The sequence below is a fragment of the Mugil cephalus genome, chromosome 17, assembly GCF_022458985.1.
Source record: "Mugil cephalus isolate CIBA_MC_2020 chromosome 17, CIBA_Mcephalus_1.1, whole genome shotgun sequence".
In the NCBI taxonomy this organism is placed as follows: domain Eukaryota; kingdom Metazoa; phylum Chordata; class Actinopteri; order Mugiliformes; family Mugilidae; genus Mugil; species Mugil cephalus.
Genome location: NC_061786.1, coordinates 8,235,654 through 8,254,160, shown reverse-complemented (window position 1 = coordinate 8,254,160; position 18,507 = coordinate 8,235,654). Strand labels below are relative to the sequence as shown.

The window sequence follows — 18,507 nt, the reverse complement described above, 5'->3', positions numbered from 1 at the left end:
ATCATGGTGCAGCAGGGCTGGCAGCTGTACCCTCTTCATTCAGTATTCACATTGCAAATCTAATGTAACTACCTTCTCAGTTTTCACCTACATTAGTGTGAACATGTTAGTATCTTAGTTTACAGCTGAAGGTGATTTGTAGTTGAAGCCAGACTGACATATCTACCTGCAATTCTTTTGTGACGAAAAGTTGGTCTGGAGCAGCTCCATTGGAAACTGATTATGTCCCAATAAAGAGAATCTTCCGGGCCAATCAAATTGTTTGGTTTTTATACGGTGATGGAAAAAAACAATTACTGGCTTAATCCAACTGTAACTGGACAAGTTAAGTGAATATAAACGCGTTACCCCAACAAATATTGGAATTCTCCTTATCCAACTAATAAGTAAAAGCAGCATAGTCATGCACATCAGCGGAGTGGCGTGGAGTTAAAATTGGAGTTAATTTAAAATGGCTCTTATCGGTTGTAGGATTCATTAAATAGTTGCTATTTCGCTTTGAACCAAAGCATCTGTCCAAGTTAAGAGCAACACTGTAGATGAATGGGCAAATTCTGCAAATATTTCAACACTGTAGAGGCACACAAATTGTTTAGTCACATTACCGCGTCCGGTATAGATGAATGATTATCAGCATCCATCTACCATCGGACCAAGAAGAAGAGCAGATTAAGGCGGCTCGTAACTGGAGCTGTATCAAGTTGCAGCTACAGTATATGATCCAGTCCTGAATCTACTGTTTATCTCTCCATGGGGGTCTGGATGTTTATTCACCAATAAGCGTGTAATCCATGTTGGGACGTGTGCAACAATGGTGGCGCGCCAACAAAGAAGAACTGTAGGTGTTATTTACTGACCCCCACCCTCATGTTTGTCTCCCATCAGGCCATGCATGGATGACTATTTAGGTCGCAGAGCAGCAAACAAAGCCAGACTAGACCCTGAGCGCAGCGGGCAGCCGCCACCATCATGAGGAGCATCAACACAGCGCGCTCTGCTTTTACTATGGACCACCGTCGACATTCAAAATGACTCTTCCCCTTTAAATTTGCAGTATACGTCTCTATAATATGAATTTATGAATTGGCAGTAATGTTTAGTCAGTAATGGATCTAAAAGACTTCCTTTTATGAATGTGAATGACTGCTCATGCTGCATGTTGAGCTTGGATAAAGTCAGAACTGTCTGCACAGAAGGGAGCTAGCAGGATTGCTCCAACATGCACGAACACGAGAAGGATAACCCCAACTGGAGCCCCTCCTACATTCAACACTGCACCACCGTCAGGGTTTATTCAAACTGAAGCCAACGCCCCATATCTCATTTTTTTCTAGTGCTGGTACTGTTCTCTGAATCACTCCTCGTTGTGTGTTCTCCAGACGGGCCAAAATTGAGTTAGGACCTTTCACTGTAATATAAACTTCCTGGAGAATCAAGATGAGTATAGCACAATTTCTGGTTGCCTCTTCATATGCAGATATTATTACCGTGTTTAAGTATATGAACATTAATGGAGAACAGAAGTGTAGATGAAAGACAGGTCTTTCTTCTCCTCTAATGCGCTGATTGCAGGTATGCGTTCCTCTCCAAACGGTTTGTCTGGCAGCTTCGATTACACCGGAGTTTGTGCAGAAACGGCACATTTCTCCGTCTCATTCTGTTCCACTGCAGAAGCCAGCGGTGATAAAAAAAAAACAAGGTACAGGCAACAGGAGATGACCAACGAAGTGGACCTCATGCAGCTGCTTCATTAGAGAATAATACGAATAAAGCAAAAACCCTTTGATTCGAGGCTGACTGATGATCCAGAGTCCAAATATTGTTATCGGAGGAAGCGAGCTCTAAATGGCGAGGCCCAGAGGATGAAAGCTTTCATGTGCGGCGGATTGTCCAAGAACCAGCTTCCTCTGTGGTTGCATGGATTCTATTAGCTCATAGGAGTAGCGAGGTCCCAAAGCAGACTGCTTTTTATCATTCACATCTGTCTGACGAAGAGTGCTTCCACTCCTAACTCTAAACACTGGATTTCAGCGAGGTTGTGCCACGGGGTCTACACTCCGAGCAGTCGGTCACCTCCTACATATTTTACTTGCAATTAGGGATTTCCGTGAGGGAACTTGGGTTTGTATACTCACTGTTGCCAGTGCCCATAAATCTGATTTACAGTACGGGCCAGAATCATGATGATGCAGAAATACAGTTAATCACTGTGCCACAGAGAATAACCTGTAGCCATGGATACATGGAACAAGCTGAGAATAAATGCCTCTTCTCTAGATTGTGTCTTCATAGCTTCACCAGCAGCTATGGTATTTACAACAATAACCTAATGGCTCACTAAAGTCTGATGATTCTGTTAATTATTAAATGCTGCTTCGCAACTTCCCTTTTGACATACCAGAGCTAAATACGCCGAATGCCTTTCTGAATATGTTATTGTTGCCTTGAGGCATCACAGAGAAGTTCATTTGAAGTCTAAACATGCGTAAAGTCAGACCTGGTCGGGCTAACGACAGCACCGCTAATGACGGTGAACACGAAATAGCTCAGCGAAAATACAAGACAGTCATTAACTGCTGGCCACAGCACAAATACAGATTAAACCACCGTTGTCATCACGATACAAAGATAGAATCAAACCCTCATTTCAGCATGTCAAATCTGCTTCGAGACGACGGCACAGAGCCGACTGTCAAAAATTATTTATGTAAAACCTCTCCGCAACATCACAAAGCCAGTTTCAGCGAGTGCATGCCAAACCACAGCTGTCTGCCTTACTCAGCATGACGGCAAAATAGACTGAAAGCAGCTAAGATTGGAGTCTACAAATCCTAAATTCATACCAAACCAAAGCAATCTCCCCACAACAACTACAAACATCCTTTTAGGCCGTGTGTTTTTTGGGTCACGCTGATATAATGCAGCAGATTACGAGATCCAAAGCAGCAGGTCACTCGGATGAGCTGAGCCTGGGAAGACACACTAACAATCACTGGATTTGATTTGAACATCGCCATCAACAACGCAACATCAGTCGATGACAACAAACAACAAATTGCCATGGTAACAAAACTAGTCTTGGTGCCAAAAGGCACATGAACAAATTTTGAGCAGTGTTGGGTATGACGCTAACTCGATAGCTGTAGGTACATACAGAATCCGACATACTGAACAAGTTTAACTTGTGTATTCTCATTCAAAGCCCCTAAAGCAAATGTTTGCTCTCCACAATAAAAGCCAGCTGGAATCAAAGTGGCTATAAGCCAGGGCTCATTTGTCTTAGGTCTGACACTCTAGTGCAGATATCACAGGCTGCTAATGACAGGTTTACATCTGCAGTGCCTTACACAATCTGCGACCAAAGGTGAGCCATTACGCTGGAATGATGTCAGCGAAGTAGAAACCTCTTTGAAGTGCACGCCACTGTACTCACCAGTGATGCTACACACTACTGTAGGTCTACGGACGGGGGAAAAAAATGACCCTCAGAAATGTTTAGTTTGTTAAATTTAAACAAGATTCGATCACGTGATCATTTCATCTGTTTAATGTTACCTGTTAGTGAGAGAAGTGTAGATTCTACTTAATGAAAATAAATGTGAATCTGTTGGCATCACAGACACTACGAAACTTCTGAGAAATTCTACGACGTCTCGGTGTGATGTCATGATGTTTGATCGGCTGCTGAAAGGCTGATCCCGTATTTGTTTTAACTAGTGTTCAGATTTAGGCTGGATTTTCCTTGCGGTGCTCACACAGCTTAAAATCAAGTTGACAAGGTCAGAAGATTTATATTCAACAGCGTGGAGACGAAATGAGAGGTTCCAGGTTCATTGTTTAGACGACGCAGCTTTTGAAAAAGAGGACAAGAGCGTGACAAACCTGCCGTGACAAAAGCTGTCTGCATGGACAACTGCAGTGATGTCAGCTAATAACGGACTGGCAGCACTTTGAAACCGTGAGCTGAGGGGCTCTTTATCACAGACCGCAAATGAAGGGTTGGATTTGAATAAGTATATTTGACTCGACAGACACGAGATCAGATATCAGGAGAGAGACCAACTATGCTTTGCTGTTCTTCGTCAGACGGTTTGACAAACTTTAAGTGTTTCAGTCTCTGTCAGCTGTACAGATCGCATTACTGAGAAAATGGAGAAGTGGTGGTTGGTGAAGTGGGAAAGGTGGCAAGCCCACACAATTACCATAGTATAATCTAAAACCTCAAATCTGCGGACAGAGCGGCAACTCCCACAATGTGACAAAACCTCTTAATGCTACACAGAATATAATCTAATTAATGGGGAGTGTATACAGTGAAAAGACTGACAAATGTGTTTTAAATCCTGTGCAAGAAAGAAAAGAATAGCGGCAGCCGAAGAATGTCATGTTTCCTCCTGCGGGCAAGGAAAGTAATAGCTGTTGGAATGTTGACATTAGCACCACCTGCATGCAGGGAGTGCTTTATCTAGATGTTTTATTATTATTTGAATATTTTAGACTCACTCTTGGTCTGGTAACTTTGGGGATGAATGAGAAGATCAGACCAAAAACTGGATGCAGAGGCTAGAAAAGCAATTCAGCTCTGTAAGCTGACTAAATTCCTTCTGTATTTGATGCTGAACCAGGAACAGGTGAACTTTTCTGCAAGTAACTCATACTGGTCTGCTGAACAGGCGGCTGAAGACGTCTAAAGTTATGCTTAGTTCAAAGATATCCAGAACTATAAATAAAGTAATTTCCATATTCCATGTTTAATATTCACTGGATCCTAGAACAGATTCTCTTTCCCAGTCCAAAATAATAACATGACATCTCACCAGGCAGTATGTTGTGGACAGGTGTGGCGATGTTGATGTCCTGCAGGTGCTCCAGGGTCTCTGTGTGGAAGAGGCGCAGGGAGGAACCAGAGCTGAAGGCGATCCAGATGCCCACCCCGGCCACCACCATGTGGGACACCACCATGCCCTCTTCGTGGTGGGCCTCCAGCTGCCTCTGGATGAGGGAGAACGGGCAAAAGGGACCAGACTTGGTCATCATCTAATACACAATCACATTGTATTAAGAGCGGGGGCGCCTATGGCTAACATCAATATATGCATTTAGAGCTATATAGAGTCACCTGAGAGTGGTCCTGACATGACATATGTAATGTAGTAAATGACCTGCCCATTGATACTGCATTAGATGTAGTTCTTTTGAACTGGAACACAGAGTGCAAAAACAACACTGACCCAGGTTACATGTGTTATTGTTTACAGAGTACATTTTAATATTGACACATGGTGGTTGTGTGTGACTATAAACTAGAGAGAAACATTGCTCAACCCACAGAAAGTCTGTCTCGGTCTGTTTAGACTCCAGCGGCCCATTCATTGTTGGTGGCTGTTATGTCTGAGTGATCTGATTATAGCTTAGAACCCCGAAGAGAACTCGCATTACACAACAAGGTTTGTGATGAAATGTTGTTTCATGTTCAAATGCATGGCGGACATATCTTTACGCTGCGATATGTCAAAACATTAGAACGTGGATCGGGGTCCAGATTATCTCTACATCATTTCATTTGTTTGTTTGAAGAGGAAGAGTTTCAGTGATGTGAGGTTTATTTGCACAGACCAATAAACTAAGACTCTCTCAATAATTACACCACATGTTGCTCAACACGTAGGTGGAGTAATATTTGGCTAAGGAGAACCCATTCACAAGTGATTCAGTGCATGTTTTAGATAAACCGGTGATGGATGGCAAATATAATGTCCCGCATTTTTGATTTCTCATAGATCTGTATCCACTTCGTTTTAAATATTTAACATCTCCGCATCCAGATCGACTCTTCTTCCCTCTCAGTCTAATCCTTCCGTCATCACTCTTAACTAACTGGAAGTTCTTAGTGAGGAAAAGAGAGCACGCCAGGCAGGTGGTCCAACATAATGAGCTTAATGAGGCTAAACAGATTATGAGTGTCAGAAGAACGTTGCTATTCCTGGACCCAGGGCAGGTGCTTCCATTCCTTAAATCAGGCCAAGACACACACACATGGAATGCCATCCATATTCCAGGATAAGGAAGAAGAAGGGGAGGAAAATGAGGCGCCTTAATCTACTTGTGGTCGTTCCTGCTTCTAAAGGCCACATACTCCGGATGCAATAGTTTTTGAGGCTCGAGCTTGGTACAGGGCTGGTACTCGGTTGATGCTATGCAGAGCTTTGCAGACACACAACTACCTCTAGTAGCTGTCTACTGACATTTGGTAGCAGTGTCAAAAAATACACCCATCACCCAGGGGTGACATGCTCTTAGAGTGTTGAGGGGCTTCACACAAGCACAGCTCTGTACCTTCTACACTGGCTGAATTCCCATAAAGTATTCACAGAGAGCTACGCATCTTTTATTACAGTGTGTTTGCTGCGTGATTTACACAGGCAGGCTGGGACAGACACGCTGATAAGAAGAGCCGGGCCAAGGGTTACTGACTCATACCTTATGATGCAGAGGATGATATGTAGGAGGAGCCAAAGAGGAGCAGCAGACCTCGTCACGTACCTCTACAGAGTGTGTGTGGGTGCTGATGATGAAGACTTGTCCGCCTGATGAGGCCCAGAGGTGTTCCTCCACGGCCAGCATGGCTTTGACAGGGAGGACCCCCAGCTTCAGTAACTTGGGCTTGTCGCAGTTCCACAAACCATCTGTGGGAACAAATCAAGCAGTCACAGATTGATACAGAACTCAGCCTGGGATAGAATTTATTGTATTTATAACCAAATAACTATGAAGAAAATACAGTTTAATATTAATTTATAGAGAGCAACCGATAAATCAGCCTGCTGATATGTGCGTATTTTACTGGTATCAGCATTGACCGATATGCAGGTGCGTTCACCGACACATTTATGTATTTTTTTTTCTCCCCGGCAAGATTTACACCATTATTATCAGTTCCAAATATTAGCTCAGAAAAATCAGCAGCACGTATCGGCCATCGGCCAAAACTGATGTAAAAAAAATAAATTGAACTGAAAAGACAGATAATGAAAGAGATAATGAAACATACAGCTACAAACATCTGCAGCTTAACTGTAGCCTCTCTGTAAACATCAATTCATTCTCCTTTGTAAAGTACGCCTATGGCGATCTTTCATTTAACGGTGGAAGAACAATGGTTTACACGGTACATAAACAATACACCAAGAGTAAATCAGTCTTTATAAATGTCGCCGGTGAAGGTCATCTGCATTTATAACGCTGCTAATGGTGAAAGAGTGGCCATTGATGGTTTCCACAGGCTTCACTATGAATATAGATGGGCTGTGAAGCATTAGTCAGAGCCGAGCTGTATCCCACACGCACCTCCTACACACTCTGTTCTACATGTGCCTGAGCGCTTACAGCGCCAGCTCCACTGCAATGTGACAGCCCCGGCAGTATCTGTAGAAATATCAACACGTTGGCTATTACACAAAAAACTCCAAAAGCTCATCTGGAAATTAAAGTTTCATCTTAAAAAAAAAACAAGGAGCAACCAGACGAGCATAAATCCAGACAGTTCACTCCTACATGGGCCCACGGTTGAATACAAAGTACATTTCATCCACATTACTGGCTTCCCTTCGCTAATCTAGGCCAGGAAGTGAATGAGGCTTTGCCAATAATGTTTGTTTAATGGAAGGCACAAAGGCGGCTATTCAAGAAAGAGGTGCCACGCAGGGAGGGATGTTCTTTCAGAGGTACAGTAATGACTGCGGAAGTAAGGCTAATGTGCCACTGAAGGAGCCAGGTGCATTCCAGCAATGCCCTGTGTATATTATTGTAATAATCTCACTGTGTAGGTGAGCGTACAAAAAAAAAAATGAGGAAAAGACTGAAAGGAGCAGTGGAGAGAAAAAAAAAAGACATGAGTGCCAACTTGCACGCTTATGTAAGTCCTCTCATCTGAAGAGTGTCTGCCCACATCTCTCACTTCTTAAACTGTAGCGTTGCTTTGTGCCAGTGTCAGCAGAGTGCGCGTAATACGACCAGACACTGAAAGCTGATCAAACCCGTCGCTTTTCTCATCTTGACAATGCCACCGCAAACAACAAAAGACGTGTGCTGGAATAAGAAGACGGTAAGGGACGACCGGGAGAGAGCGGGACGGGGAGAGCGTTGTCACTGTCTCATTATGACGCGTGACCTTTGCCGAATCATCGCCTCCGTCTCTTAACACACTCAGTCAGAGGAAATAGCGAGCGTGGCAGAACCAGGCTGACCGGCCAGCTTCAGAAACACTGCATCAACACCAGAGTAGTATTTCCATGCTGCTTGAGTAACTCAGCACTGAAAAGACAAAGCAGCATCTCCATCTGTTCAGTTGTTTCAGTTTTCATCTCTTTTCTGTTCACTTTGATTATGTGACAGTTTAAACTGCACTAAGATAAAAACAACTATGTCTCGTAGCTCTGCTATTCTCTACTTAACACTGACCAGGCATAACATTATGACCACCTTCCTAACATTGTGTAGGTCTCCTAGTGAATTTGGAGGCCAGGTCGACACCTTGCGCTGTTCTTCATGTTTTTAAGTTGTCATTAAACCATTTTTGTGTCTGTGTCAGGGTGCATCCTGCTGAGGGCAGCTGCTGCCATCAAGGAGTGTCATTGCTACAGGGTGGGGGTGCCTAGTCTGGTCTAGGTGGGTGCTACATGTCTAAGAAACATCCACATGAATATCAGATACAAAAGTTTCCCACCAGATCTTCATCTGTCTGTGGCTGATGGGTGTAAATGCTAATAGAGCCCTTGAAGCAGAGCTAGATGCTGCGGCAAAGTACATGAGCAGCATTGGAACGCGGCTGGAACAGTGTCCCCACAGATGTATGCAGGATGAGTCACTATTTTAGCGTCAAGCATCATGTTCCTGACACAGTGACAGGTCTGGTGACGGGTAGAAATCACACACATATTAAATTCAGAGCGTCTAAAGGAATCACTTCCTTCTGGGAATTTATTTGACACACCAGTGTTGATGAAAGATAACATGCAGACACTTAAACAGGCAAAGGTCAGTACTGCCACACACTCTACTGTCTAGTAGATAATGTGAGGACAAAACATGCATTGTTTGTTTCTTCCAAGGAAACTGTAATCATCCATATTCTTTCTGCCTCTGTTTCCATTTCTATCTTCTGCACACAAACTGAACCGACCAACTGAACTAAACAAGAAAGCAAGAAATCTAATTTGAGAATATGTGCCACTGAGTTTAATAAAACATGCCTCCAGCAATGGTGGCACAACAAGATAGTGACACCCATACTTAAATTTGACAGCCAAGAATTACACAGATTCCTTTTCCCTCATGTTCCAAAATAACTACTTATCCTTGCCCACATTATGTGAGAGAAACAGAAAGAGGAAGAGGATGGGACTCTCTCTGTTTACACCACCGCGAAAGTCAATAAGAGATAGAACAAAACAGAGAATGTGAAAAACTGTGGGAAGAGAGCAGCCCCAGAGCGCGGTGTCTGGAGGGAAGGCATTAAATAGGTCACTGCTAACAGATCGGCTTCTCCCAGACAACAGAGCAAACGGGAACAGGACCTCGACACGCAGCAGAGGAGACCCCTGACCTGGAGGTCTACACAGAGGCTCTGCTTCATACACTAATAGCAACCTATTAAAAAAGAAAATGGCCATGAAACAATGACATCTCAGTAGTAGTATTTAAGAGCAACTTTTAAGACGTTTAAGACTGTGGTCTGATATACTGCTGCATGATCGGCGCTGGTACATCTCACAAGAAAGTAACCTAATCAAGAACAGAGCTATTATTCATAGACATAGAGACATTATGGTTGAAGTCACCAAATTCAAGCCAAACTAAATATTTAAGTAAACGCTGTCAGCCACCATAGTTAAAAAAAAAAATACCCAATCTAATTACCTCAATGAATGCATTTCTGTTTCACACAATAACAGGATTTAACCTCATAATTGCCCTAATTACAGTCATTTTAGTGTATCAACAAACATTTCGAAAGGCGTCGTTTAAAAAAAAACACAGAAGACACACACACACCTTGTGATCTGGGATAGACCGCCACGGAGCCGCTGACCAGGCCGGCGTACAGATAGTCCTTCCTATAGACCAGGCTGGTGACCGTGGACTTGTCTGGGGTGAAGAAATGCTGCAGACGTACTTTCTTGGAGCGCTGGCTGCTCTTATACACGATGATGCTAGACAGAAGGAGAGGTGACATTAATAATCTATAGCTCTTCTGGTACCAACAATGCACCAAATAACTCAACATCATTTAAAGATGTCCATGAATTATTAGTTATTATTTGTGGAGATGTAAGTTGACAGCTACAGCTACTACAGAAATAAACACATTTTGAGACATCAAAACACCTGCAGAGACACATCTGTGTGTAATTATCCGTACCTGCCATCCTCCATGCCCAGACAGACACTCGGGGTATCGCTGGCCTTCGCCAGGGCAGCGTGGCTGCTCTCGCCATTTTCCTGCAGCGGCCCAGACGGGACGAAGGCCATGCAGAGGATGCGGGACTCCACGTTGAAACACTCGGTCACCTTAGGGCTGGAGTTCTGCATGGCCACTATGGCTATCTGGCCCATCTGGTTGGTGCAGCTTGCAACCTTGACAAAGGAAAATAAACTGTTTAATTCTAAGCATGCGCTGTTATTAATAGAAATATTAATTAGCCCGTTTAGCTTTCAGAGCAACCCCAAATACAGCTGCACTTCTCCATATGTTGATGATAAAACCATCCGCAGATGAGTTTGGTTACATAAGTAAGTGCACATCAGAATTATGTCTTAATAAGCCAATTTAAAGCAAAGCCTTTCAGCTACGTTAGAAACAACGACACGATCCATCTTAATTCTCATCCCACGGCAACAGTTTAGATATTACCTCACCGTAAAAATAACCAGTGAGAGTGATGTTTATAGCTTTAACATACCCCAAGTTTTCCCCAATCATCAAAAACGTTAGCTGTGATTACCGCGGTCATGACAGTCATTGTTTATTTTAAGAAATAAATGTAAGTACTGAAGCAATAGCTTTCAAAACCAGATTGCCTTTCTCAAAGGGGACATTAGCTATTTTAATAAATAAACAGCAAAAACATACCATCTGCTCTGTTAACACAATATTGTATTATTTTAAGAGCTGGACTTTGTTTGAAAAGTGGTTAAGCTTAAATGGTGCCGCGTCCGGAAAATGAGAAGACTGAAAGCTGAAAACCAGTGCTTGCTACAGCCACTCAAACACACTTAATAAAATCCTTAAGGCCCTGAATGTGTTCTCATTAAACCTTTTTTTTTTTTTTTTTTTTTTTTTTTTTTACACAGGACAAGTAGAGAAAGTGTCTCTAACCCAGACACATCCATGGCCCACGGCAGGACTGTCTGCAGTGCTCTCTGTGTTGATGTGGGGCTCCGGATTGTGAACAGCGCACTCCACCTGTCACAGAGTAGACAGAACAAAGGGAAGTGACAAAAACAATAGGTTAGACGAAGTCAACATAACAGAAACCAGACACACAGTAACTCAGGGCAGGAGAGACTGAAATCTGGCTACAACTCTGTCACATTTCCGTCCTACTACATGGGACAAATTAACTATCCGAGTACTTCCCTTCTCTTTGATTGTTGAAAAACTTATTGGCCCGTACGGGGATCGAACCCGCGACCTTGGCGTTATTAGCACCACGCTCTAACCAACTGAGCTAACCGGCCACATATACATGTCACTTATGATGTATTCTTCGAGAAAAAGCATCTATTTTTTAGGCAAAAACTAGAAGAAGTTCAAATGTGTGACTCTGAAATCTGCGGCATGTAAAGGACCAGGCTATGACCTGGCTGAGCTGTGACCAGATCAGTGCTTTTCAACTAGACTGTACAGAAAGACAAAGCAGCTGTACATATAATTTCAGTTCCAGCTGAAAAACACAGACAGCTAAAGGTTTTGTTTTAAAGATAGGAAAAATATGTAACATACAGTTATATTGCAATATTTTGGGTGGAAATATGAAATCCATGTGGGCCAGGAATCAGGCCTTTATCATATGAATTTAATTTTTCGGTACTACAATAATAAAATACAATTTTTCAGTTCAGTTGGTCAGTCTGTTTGTGAAATGAACAAAATGAGAATTTAGTTTTATCAGATGTAACAGTTAACAAAATTCTGCTTTTTGCAATGTATTATTGCAACATTTGAAACTGCAATAATAAGGGAAAATATTATTCAGGAGGAAAGCTGCACAGATTACTAAGCAACAGAGCAGTGCCTGTAACGGACTATGAATCTTTAAATGCAGTGACCCATATTCGGCAAGACCTCCTGCACGACGCAAATACGTAATAGATTCTTTTTCCAGTGAAGAAGTCATTACTAGCATTACCAGAAGAGGAGTGGATAGATTGTGTGATATCTTCAACTTGCTAGATGAGCTCAGTTTGTAACTTGAGTTATAAATGACAATTGTATTCAAGTCAAATTCACAGCTGACCCAAGAAATGCAAAGTAATGGATTCATGACATATTTGTGAATGAAGTACATATTTCTTGAGCTTATCATTCTTTCTATTTAAGCCGATTACCTTGGTGTTACTAGCAGCAGCTAAGGAGCTTGTGATATTAACAGGAAATTAATTACCTATGTGATAGATTACGCCTACTCAAACAGTACAAGGTTATTATGCTGACCACTAGCCCTAAGCCCTGTAAAAATCTTGGCCCGTACGGGGATCGAACCCGCGACCTTGGCGTTATTAGCACCACGCTCTAACCAACTGAGCTAACCGGCCACATGTACAATGTCACTTATGATGTATTCTTCCAGAAAAAATATTCATTTTTAGCCAAAAACTAGAAGAAGTTCAAATGTGTGACTTGTCAGACCGTTAGGAGCAAATGATTTCAAGTAACCTTACTTAAACTGCCCTTCACATTCTCAAAGCAAATTGGATTGTATGGAGATCAAGTACACATAGCAGCACACAATAAGCTGGCATACCTAGCTTGAATTAAGAAAAAAAAAAGGCTTTCACCTTGAACTCCTGCAGTTTTGACATGACCACGGGCATCTGACGAAGCAGGAGAGGATGTTTCTGCTTTTTGATCTGATTCCCATCATCCTCTGCAAAGAACCAACCTTGCAGGTTGTCCTCCTCTGATGTAAAACACATGCACACAAACAGCATTGTTTAATCATGTACCTCGCGCAGTGTGAAACATCATGATTTCCAGAGGAGACACTATAAAAATGAAATAATCATCTGAATAATTTTAACTATGAAGGAAACTGTGGCACAGTTTTCATGCTCTCACTGGCTTTGATCTATCAGCCATTAATGTTCAAGAGCAGTGAACTCATTATAATGGAATAAAGCATGGAGGTGAATGTGAATGAAGTCAACAACCATACTGTAGAAAAGCATGCAGGCAAAATGGAGAAAAAAAAAACACTAATGTGCAACTGAGACGAGTGGAGGTAAACAGCCAGGCAGCGTACTGTACCTAGAGCCAGCTTGGCCATCTGCAAGTTACTGATCCATGACTGTTTGACGGCAGGGCTGAGTGTATTAAACACTGCGCTGAAGTACGTGGGTTTACCCGCCCTGCCAACAGAGAAGACAAAACAAACAAGAAAAAATATTTTACTCAGGAGAAGCCGTAGAGAGACAAGTAATAAATGACAGTGTGTTAATGAACTAGACATAGAGACAAAGAGTTTGCAGGGAAAGTGTAACAGATGCTTTTACAAGACTGGAGTGAATGATGCATCAAAGCTGTAGCAACCACAGGGTATGACTTAGCATTCGCATTTCTCTGAGCAGAAAGAAGTCATGCAAATGTTTAAATATTTCTGCACGCAGAGCAGTCCGCTGATTATCCTCCTATAGTTGAACAACAATGCGATCAAAGGAAGCGGCCTGTATCTGGACTGAATGGCACCGATACGGACAAATGAGTCCGCCTATTTACCGCTGACTGAGGATATAGACTGTGACAGAAAAGCAATAGGAGTCAATGTTAATTATCGTTTCTATAAGCAGCTGGTGGAGACATTATGTGTTATGTGTGTGTGTGTGTGTGAAACGTATCACTCTCGCCACGGGCCGATGGTGGGAAGTGTTGTGCTTTGCGATTTGGGGATCAGGACAGGAATGAGAGGGAGAGAGGCAGCTGTGTTTCCAAACATACCCGTGATAATCTCATCAGCTAAATGCAGTAGGGATGAGTGACAGAGTAAGGAAGTGAAAGAGTGAGAGAAAGCAAAAAAAAAACTAAAGTTACGGTCGCAGAGGATGTAAAAAGTCTCGACAAGGGGCACCCTTGGGGGAACATGTGCTGACTATAATAAGAGTGATTAAACGTGTGCTGCCAACATTTGTGTTGCGCAGCAGCTGGGTAGACTTCATAAACACTGATGCACATTTCCTCTCTTGTGATTCATGCCTCAGAATAGAGCTGGTGGAGGAACTTGTTTATCTAAATACCCTCTCCTAAAGCTGAAGGGATATAGGGAGGCTGGGAGAACAGAAGGAGAAGAAGGGTAAAGGGGGATGAAGACTAGAATAACCACAACTCTTTAGGGGGGAGGACTGAGACAGGAGCCTGGTGTCAGTATGAAAGAATAATTAAAAGCTTAAGAGGTGTGTTTAAATACGTGCGAAAACAAAAACAAAAAAAAAAAAACAGACTTGTCTTGTTTGCCAGGCAGCTGGAGTTGGATCCTGCACCGGTCCGCCGCCCTGATTTCCTCCTCCTTCTTCAGTATCAGCCTCTGGAGACCTGATACCCAGTCCTGGGCCACGGTGGCATTTACATTCTGTACACAAGAATACGGGGGGAAGAAAAATAGACAGAAAGAGAACAATGAGAGCGATGGAATGGCAGAAGAACAAAATAAATGGACACGTCAGCATCGATACGTCTATTTTTGAGACTTTAATATGATTTAAGTTGAAAACCGTCTCTAAGAGGAGCTGCTGCTTATACTGTCATATACAATTACTGACAAAATAAAACAGGACCAGCTGTCACTCTAATGCAGCCCAGCAGTATCCTGTAGTGCATGTGACCTTTGCGGGATTTCTAATTTTTGTTGACACACGCTCAAGGAGATTTGGCTGCCTTCAATCGCACTCGTCTCTTTATATTGGACTCTGAGTGTTTTATAGTATCTTCACTCCTCCACGCATGAGTTGGCCGAGTTAGTACTAATTCGGTTCAATAAAATGGTGCTGGTAATTAATAGAAACTAGAGCCAAAAAAAAATAAATGTTGAATCAATACAACAAATGCAATAGTAGACTCAGGCCAAATGGCCAAGAGCTTTATGTGCTCCACATCTCTGGTTCAAACATGATACATGCTCCAAAGCTGCACAGAGAGCGTTTCAGTAAACATTTACAATTCCAACACTGTCAGTATAATACGGGGTGTGAAATATAGCGCCGATGAAAATCTTGGCAGTGCGCTGTTCACACATATCGGCCTTCCTTCCTTTCCTCTCCTTCCTTTCCCTGCCTCCATCTCCATCTCCTCCATCTCTCCGACACATGTCTCTCTGAGAGCCTCTCTGTTGCTCGGCTTCTGACGGACCCACCAGCGCGGCACAAACACAGCCTCGCACACTCACGCTGGGCTCTGCAAACTGAACCACCGTCCCACTAGCACAGACGGGCTTGTGTGTTCTGCCCCACGATGTGACAGGCTTGAACGGTGCAGATCAGGACTTAAGAGACTCCTAGTCTCTCCAAGACAAATTGCTGCTACATTCCACAGGTTAAACATTATACACCTACATAAAAGGCCCACTGAGAAACAAGGAGGAAAAAAGTCTTTAGGTACACTAAAGGAACATTTATCTATGTCAGCTTTTGCCAAGTTTTTTAGACTATTAATAGGCACTAGAACTAATTAAAAAGATCTACTTTTTAGTTAGAAGAAGAGCCTCATACATATGGCTAATTGACACTGGAGTACATATGAAAATATATCTTTATCAAACCTCACGAGGCAAAATTAAAGAGTGGGTGATTGCTTTTATTTAACGGGGTCATACACTACCTGGTAGTTTCCTTTGAGGCTGCCGATCATGCTGGAGATCTGGTTGACCAGGCTGAGGTCATGGATCAGGTTCTGCAGGTCTTGGTACAGCTGACCGGGACCCATGTACAGTTTGTCTACACAGAGACAGAATTTTTTCAAATTACATGTACAACTCACCTCAAACTGAAACCGTGTTCAAATGTTTTTGTTAAACAAAAAACTTGAATGCAGTGTTGACGTGAGAGGTCGAAAGTATAAAAATAAACTATTTGAAAGTGGCAGGCAGAAGAAAAAAGGAAAGACCTAAAAACCAACGCCTCAGCTGTCAAACGGCCGCCCTGATAGAAAGTTGGATACACGGGCAACAATGAGAGAGGCCAGTGTGATGAGACAAGCAGGACTCACAGAGGCAAAGATCAATAAAGGCCAATCAGATGGTTTCCCACCGGGAGCGGTGACAGTTCTGCAAACTTGGCAGTGATTGTCCTCCGTGCGCTCCCTGCCATCCAGCGTTAGCTTTCAGGGGCCACACACCTTATATTGTTTGTTTCCGCACGTCTGCTATTATCATGCCTCCTCTTCCCCCACTATGTATACCGCAGTACCTAACGATAGTGGGTGATGTGATTGGAGTAGTTCCTGTTGAAGTTCTGTCTCTAATGAGAAAACAAACAGAGCGGTTTTGTTTGTGCGTACACAAAACACAGCTGCACAGAACACATCAAATGTCTGACAGGCCTGTTCTCCTCTTGCACACAGACAGTCATGAAGAAGAGCACGTAGAGAGCAAAGGGAGGAAGCCTGTCCGCCGTCCAAAGCTTCCAACCGACAAATAATTGAGGTCTTTCGTTGTAAAAACCGTGGAGCATGAATCATCTCCATCACATTAACTGCTCCGAGCGTACGTATCAGTCAGCAAAGAGTTAAACTGCATGAGAGCGTTTGGCACCAAAATGCCTTCAGCTCCTTTTGCTATGCCTCTCTTCTTTCTCTTCCCCCTTTGCTTCTTCCTCCTTCTCCTCCTCCTCCTATTCTACAATAGTCACAAAGTCTGACTGGAGCTCCAAAACCATGGCAACCCAGTCCGGTGTCCTCTTGAAGGCCTCGCTGACTGGGCACGCAGGGAAAACCGTACCTCCAAACATGGCCATGTCAAATATGTAGGTGGTCTGAGAGAAAATGACTCTAAAATGTTTGTGTACAGGAGGCTGCACAGAGAGCGTCTGTCATTCTCACATACACATGAGCACAACCGTGTCCTGTAGTGTACATGGGATTTGGCTTTTGCTGATGTTTTCATTGCCAATTTTATGTTACTTGTGCCACTGGATTAACTGTAAGTGACCCCACAGTACATTTACTGATTATGTTTAACTTCTGGAGTTTGTTTCTACCTTTTCGCCGCCACGCTTCTGTTGACATAAAGTGGCTGCTCTGAGGGCATGAGAAGCTGTGCTCAATTTCCATAGCTCATCTGTCTCTCCAAAGGCTGAGATATTGAAAGCTGAATGCGGGTCACAAGATGAGTTCTGATTAAAACCCAAAAGCATACAATGCGGGGCAGTGTTAAAACTAATTTAAGTATGTGTACGTGCTTTGAGGTTAATCAAATAGACATTTAGTTTGAAAGAAGTTACTTATTGTGTGTTAATAACAAGTCCTACGGTCTTGTATCATGGAGCTCAGAGCTATTATATGGTTCTTACTTCTCCTTAGATGAAAAGAAAATTAAAATGGTTCTTTGTGAATCTACATATAATCTACATGTTAAATTGTACACATTATTCTGCTATATGGTATCTGAATTTACTAGTACAATTAGTAAGACCTAAGGACCAATGCGGTCATAGCTTAAACAAACATTCCCAAAGACTAGAATGGCACTGAGTAAACCCTTTCCACCCTGTGTCCAACTCGCTGAATGGATCTTTGTGAGAGTGCCAAATGCCAAGAGTATTCCTAACAAAACACAGCTGGGAGCATCTTCAGAAACATGCCAGTCATCCCAGAAGTTACACACTTCCTCAAAATAAACAATGCATCTACAAATTGCATACTGGCTGTGAGAGCAGCAGGAAAATGTTAACTCTAAATGACCGGTTTGCCTGGTGGTCCGCTTGCTCTGCAGTACAGATCTGCGTCCGTCCTTCTCTTTCTCAGTCAAGACATGACATCATATGTCAGCGAGTCTTTTCATTGGCTTCTAGCAGGCCGGTGACCAGGCTGATTTTGGCTGGACACAGAGGGCTGAGAAACAATAGTTTCCACTTGTTAAACGTTCCTGGACGGTGCACACGTTTGTAAAGCACACAAGCACATTTCTGGAAATATCTACATCAGAGCAAGCAAACCGAGTGCATGTCAACATGTTATTGCTGACCGAAATAGTCATTCAGCCGAATAGAAAGGGATTAACGGTTCAGTTTAAAGCACTGAGC

At 42.9% G+C, this 18,507-nt stretch overlaps 1 protein-coding gene and 2 non-coding genes across 5 annotated transcripts in view; all 3 read right to left on the bottom strand.

Moving 5' to 3' along the window:
- The window catches only part of arhgef10 (Rho guanine nucleotide exchange factor (GEF) 10), a 45,683-nt gene that overhangs the window by 3,026 nt on the left and 24,150 nt on the right, over positions 1-18,507 (bottom strand). For all 3 annotated transcript variants that reach the window (XM_047612015.1, XM_047612016.1, XM_047612017.1), the window contains 9 exons: positions 16,088-16,203; positions 14,716-14,843; positions 13,529-13,629; positions 13,060-13,181; positions 11,378-11,464; positions 10,421-10,635; positions 10,054-10,211; positions 6,544-6,686; positions 4,818-4,992 (listed from right to left, as the gene is read on the bottom strand). In XM_047612015.1, coding sequence (XP_047467971.1) covers positions 4,818-4,992; positions 6,544-6,686; positions 10,054-10,211; positions 10,421-10,635; positions 11,378-11,464; positions 13,060-13,181; positions 13,529-13,629; positions 14,716-14,843; positions 16,088-16,203 — 1,245 coding nt within the window. The remainder of the gene's footprint in view (positions 1-4,817; positions 4,993-6,543; positions 6,687-10,053; positions 10,212-10,420; positions 10,636-11,377; positions 11,465-13,059; positions 13,182-13,528; positions 13,630-14,715; positions 14,844-16,087; positions 16,204-18,507) is intronic.
- Positions 11,666-11,739, bottom strand: trnai-aau. Its single transcript has one exon. It is a non-coding gene; the product is annotated as a tRNA-Ile (tRNA).
- On the bottom strand, positions 12,743-12,816 carry trnai-aau. The gene has a single exon. It is a non-coding gene; the product is annotated as a tRNA-Ile (tRNA).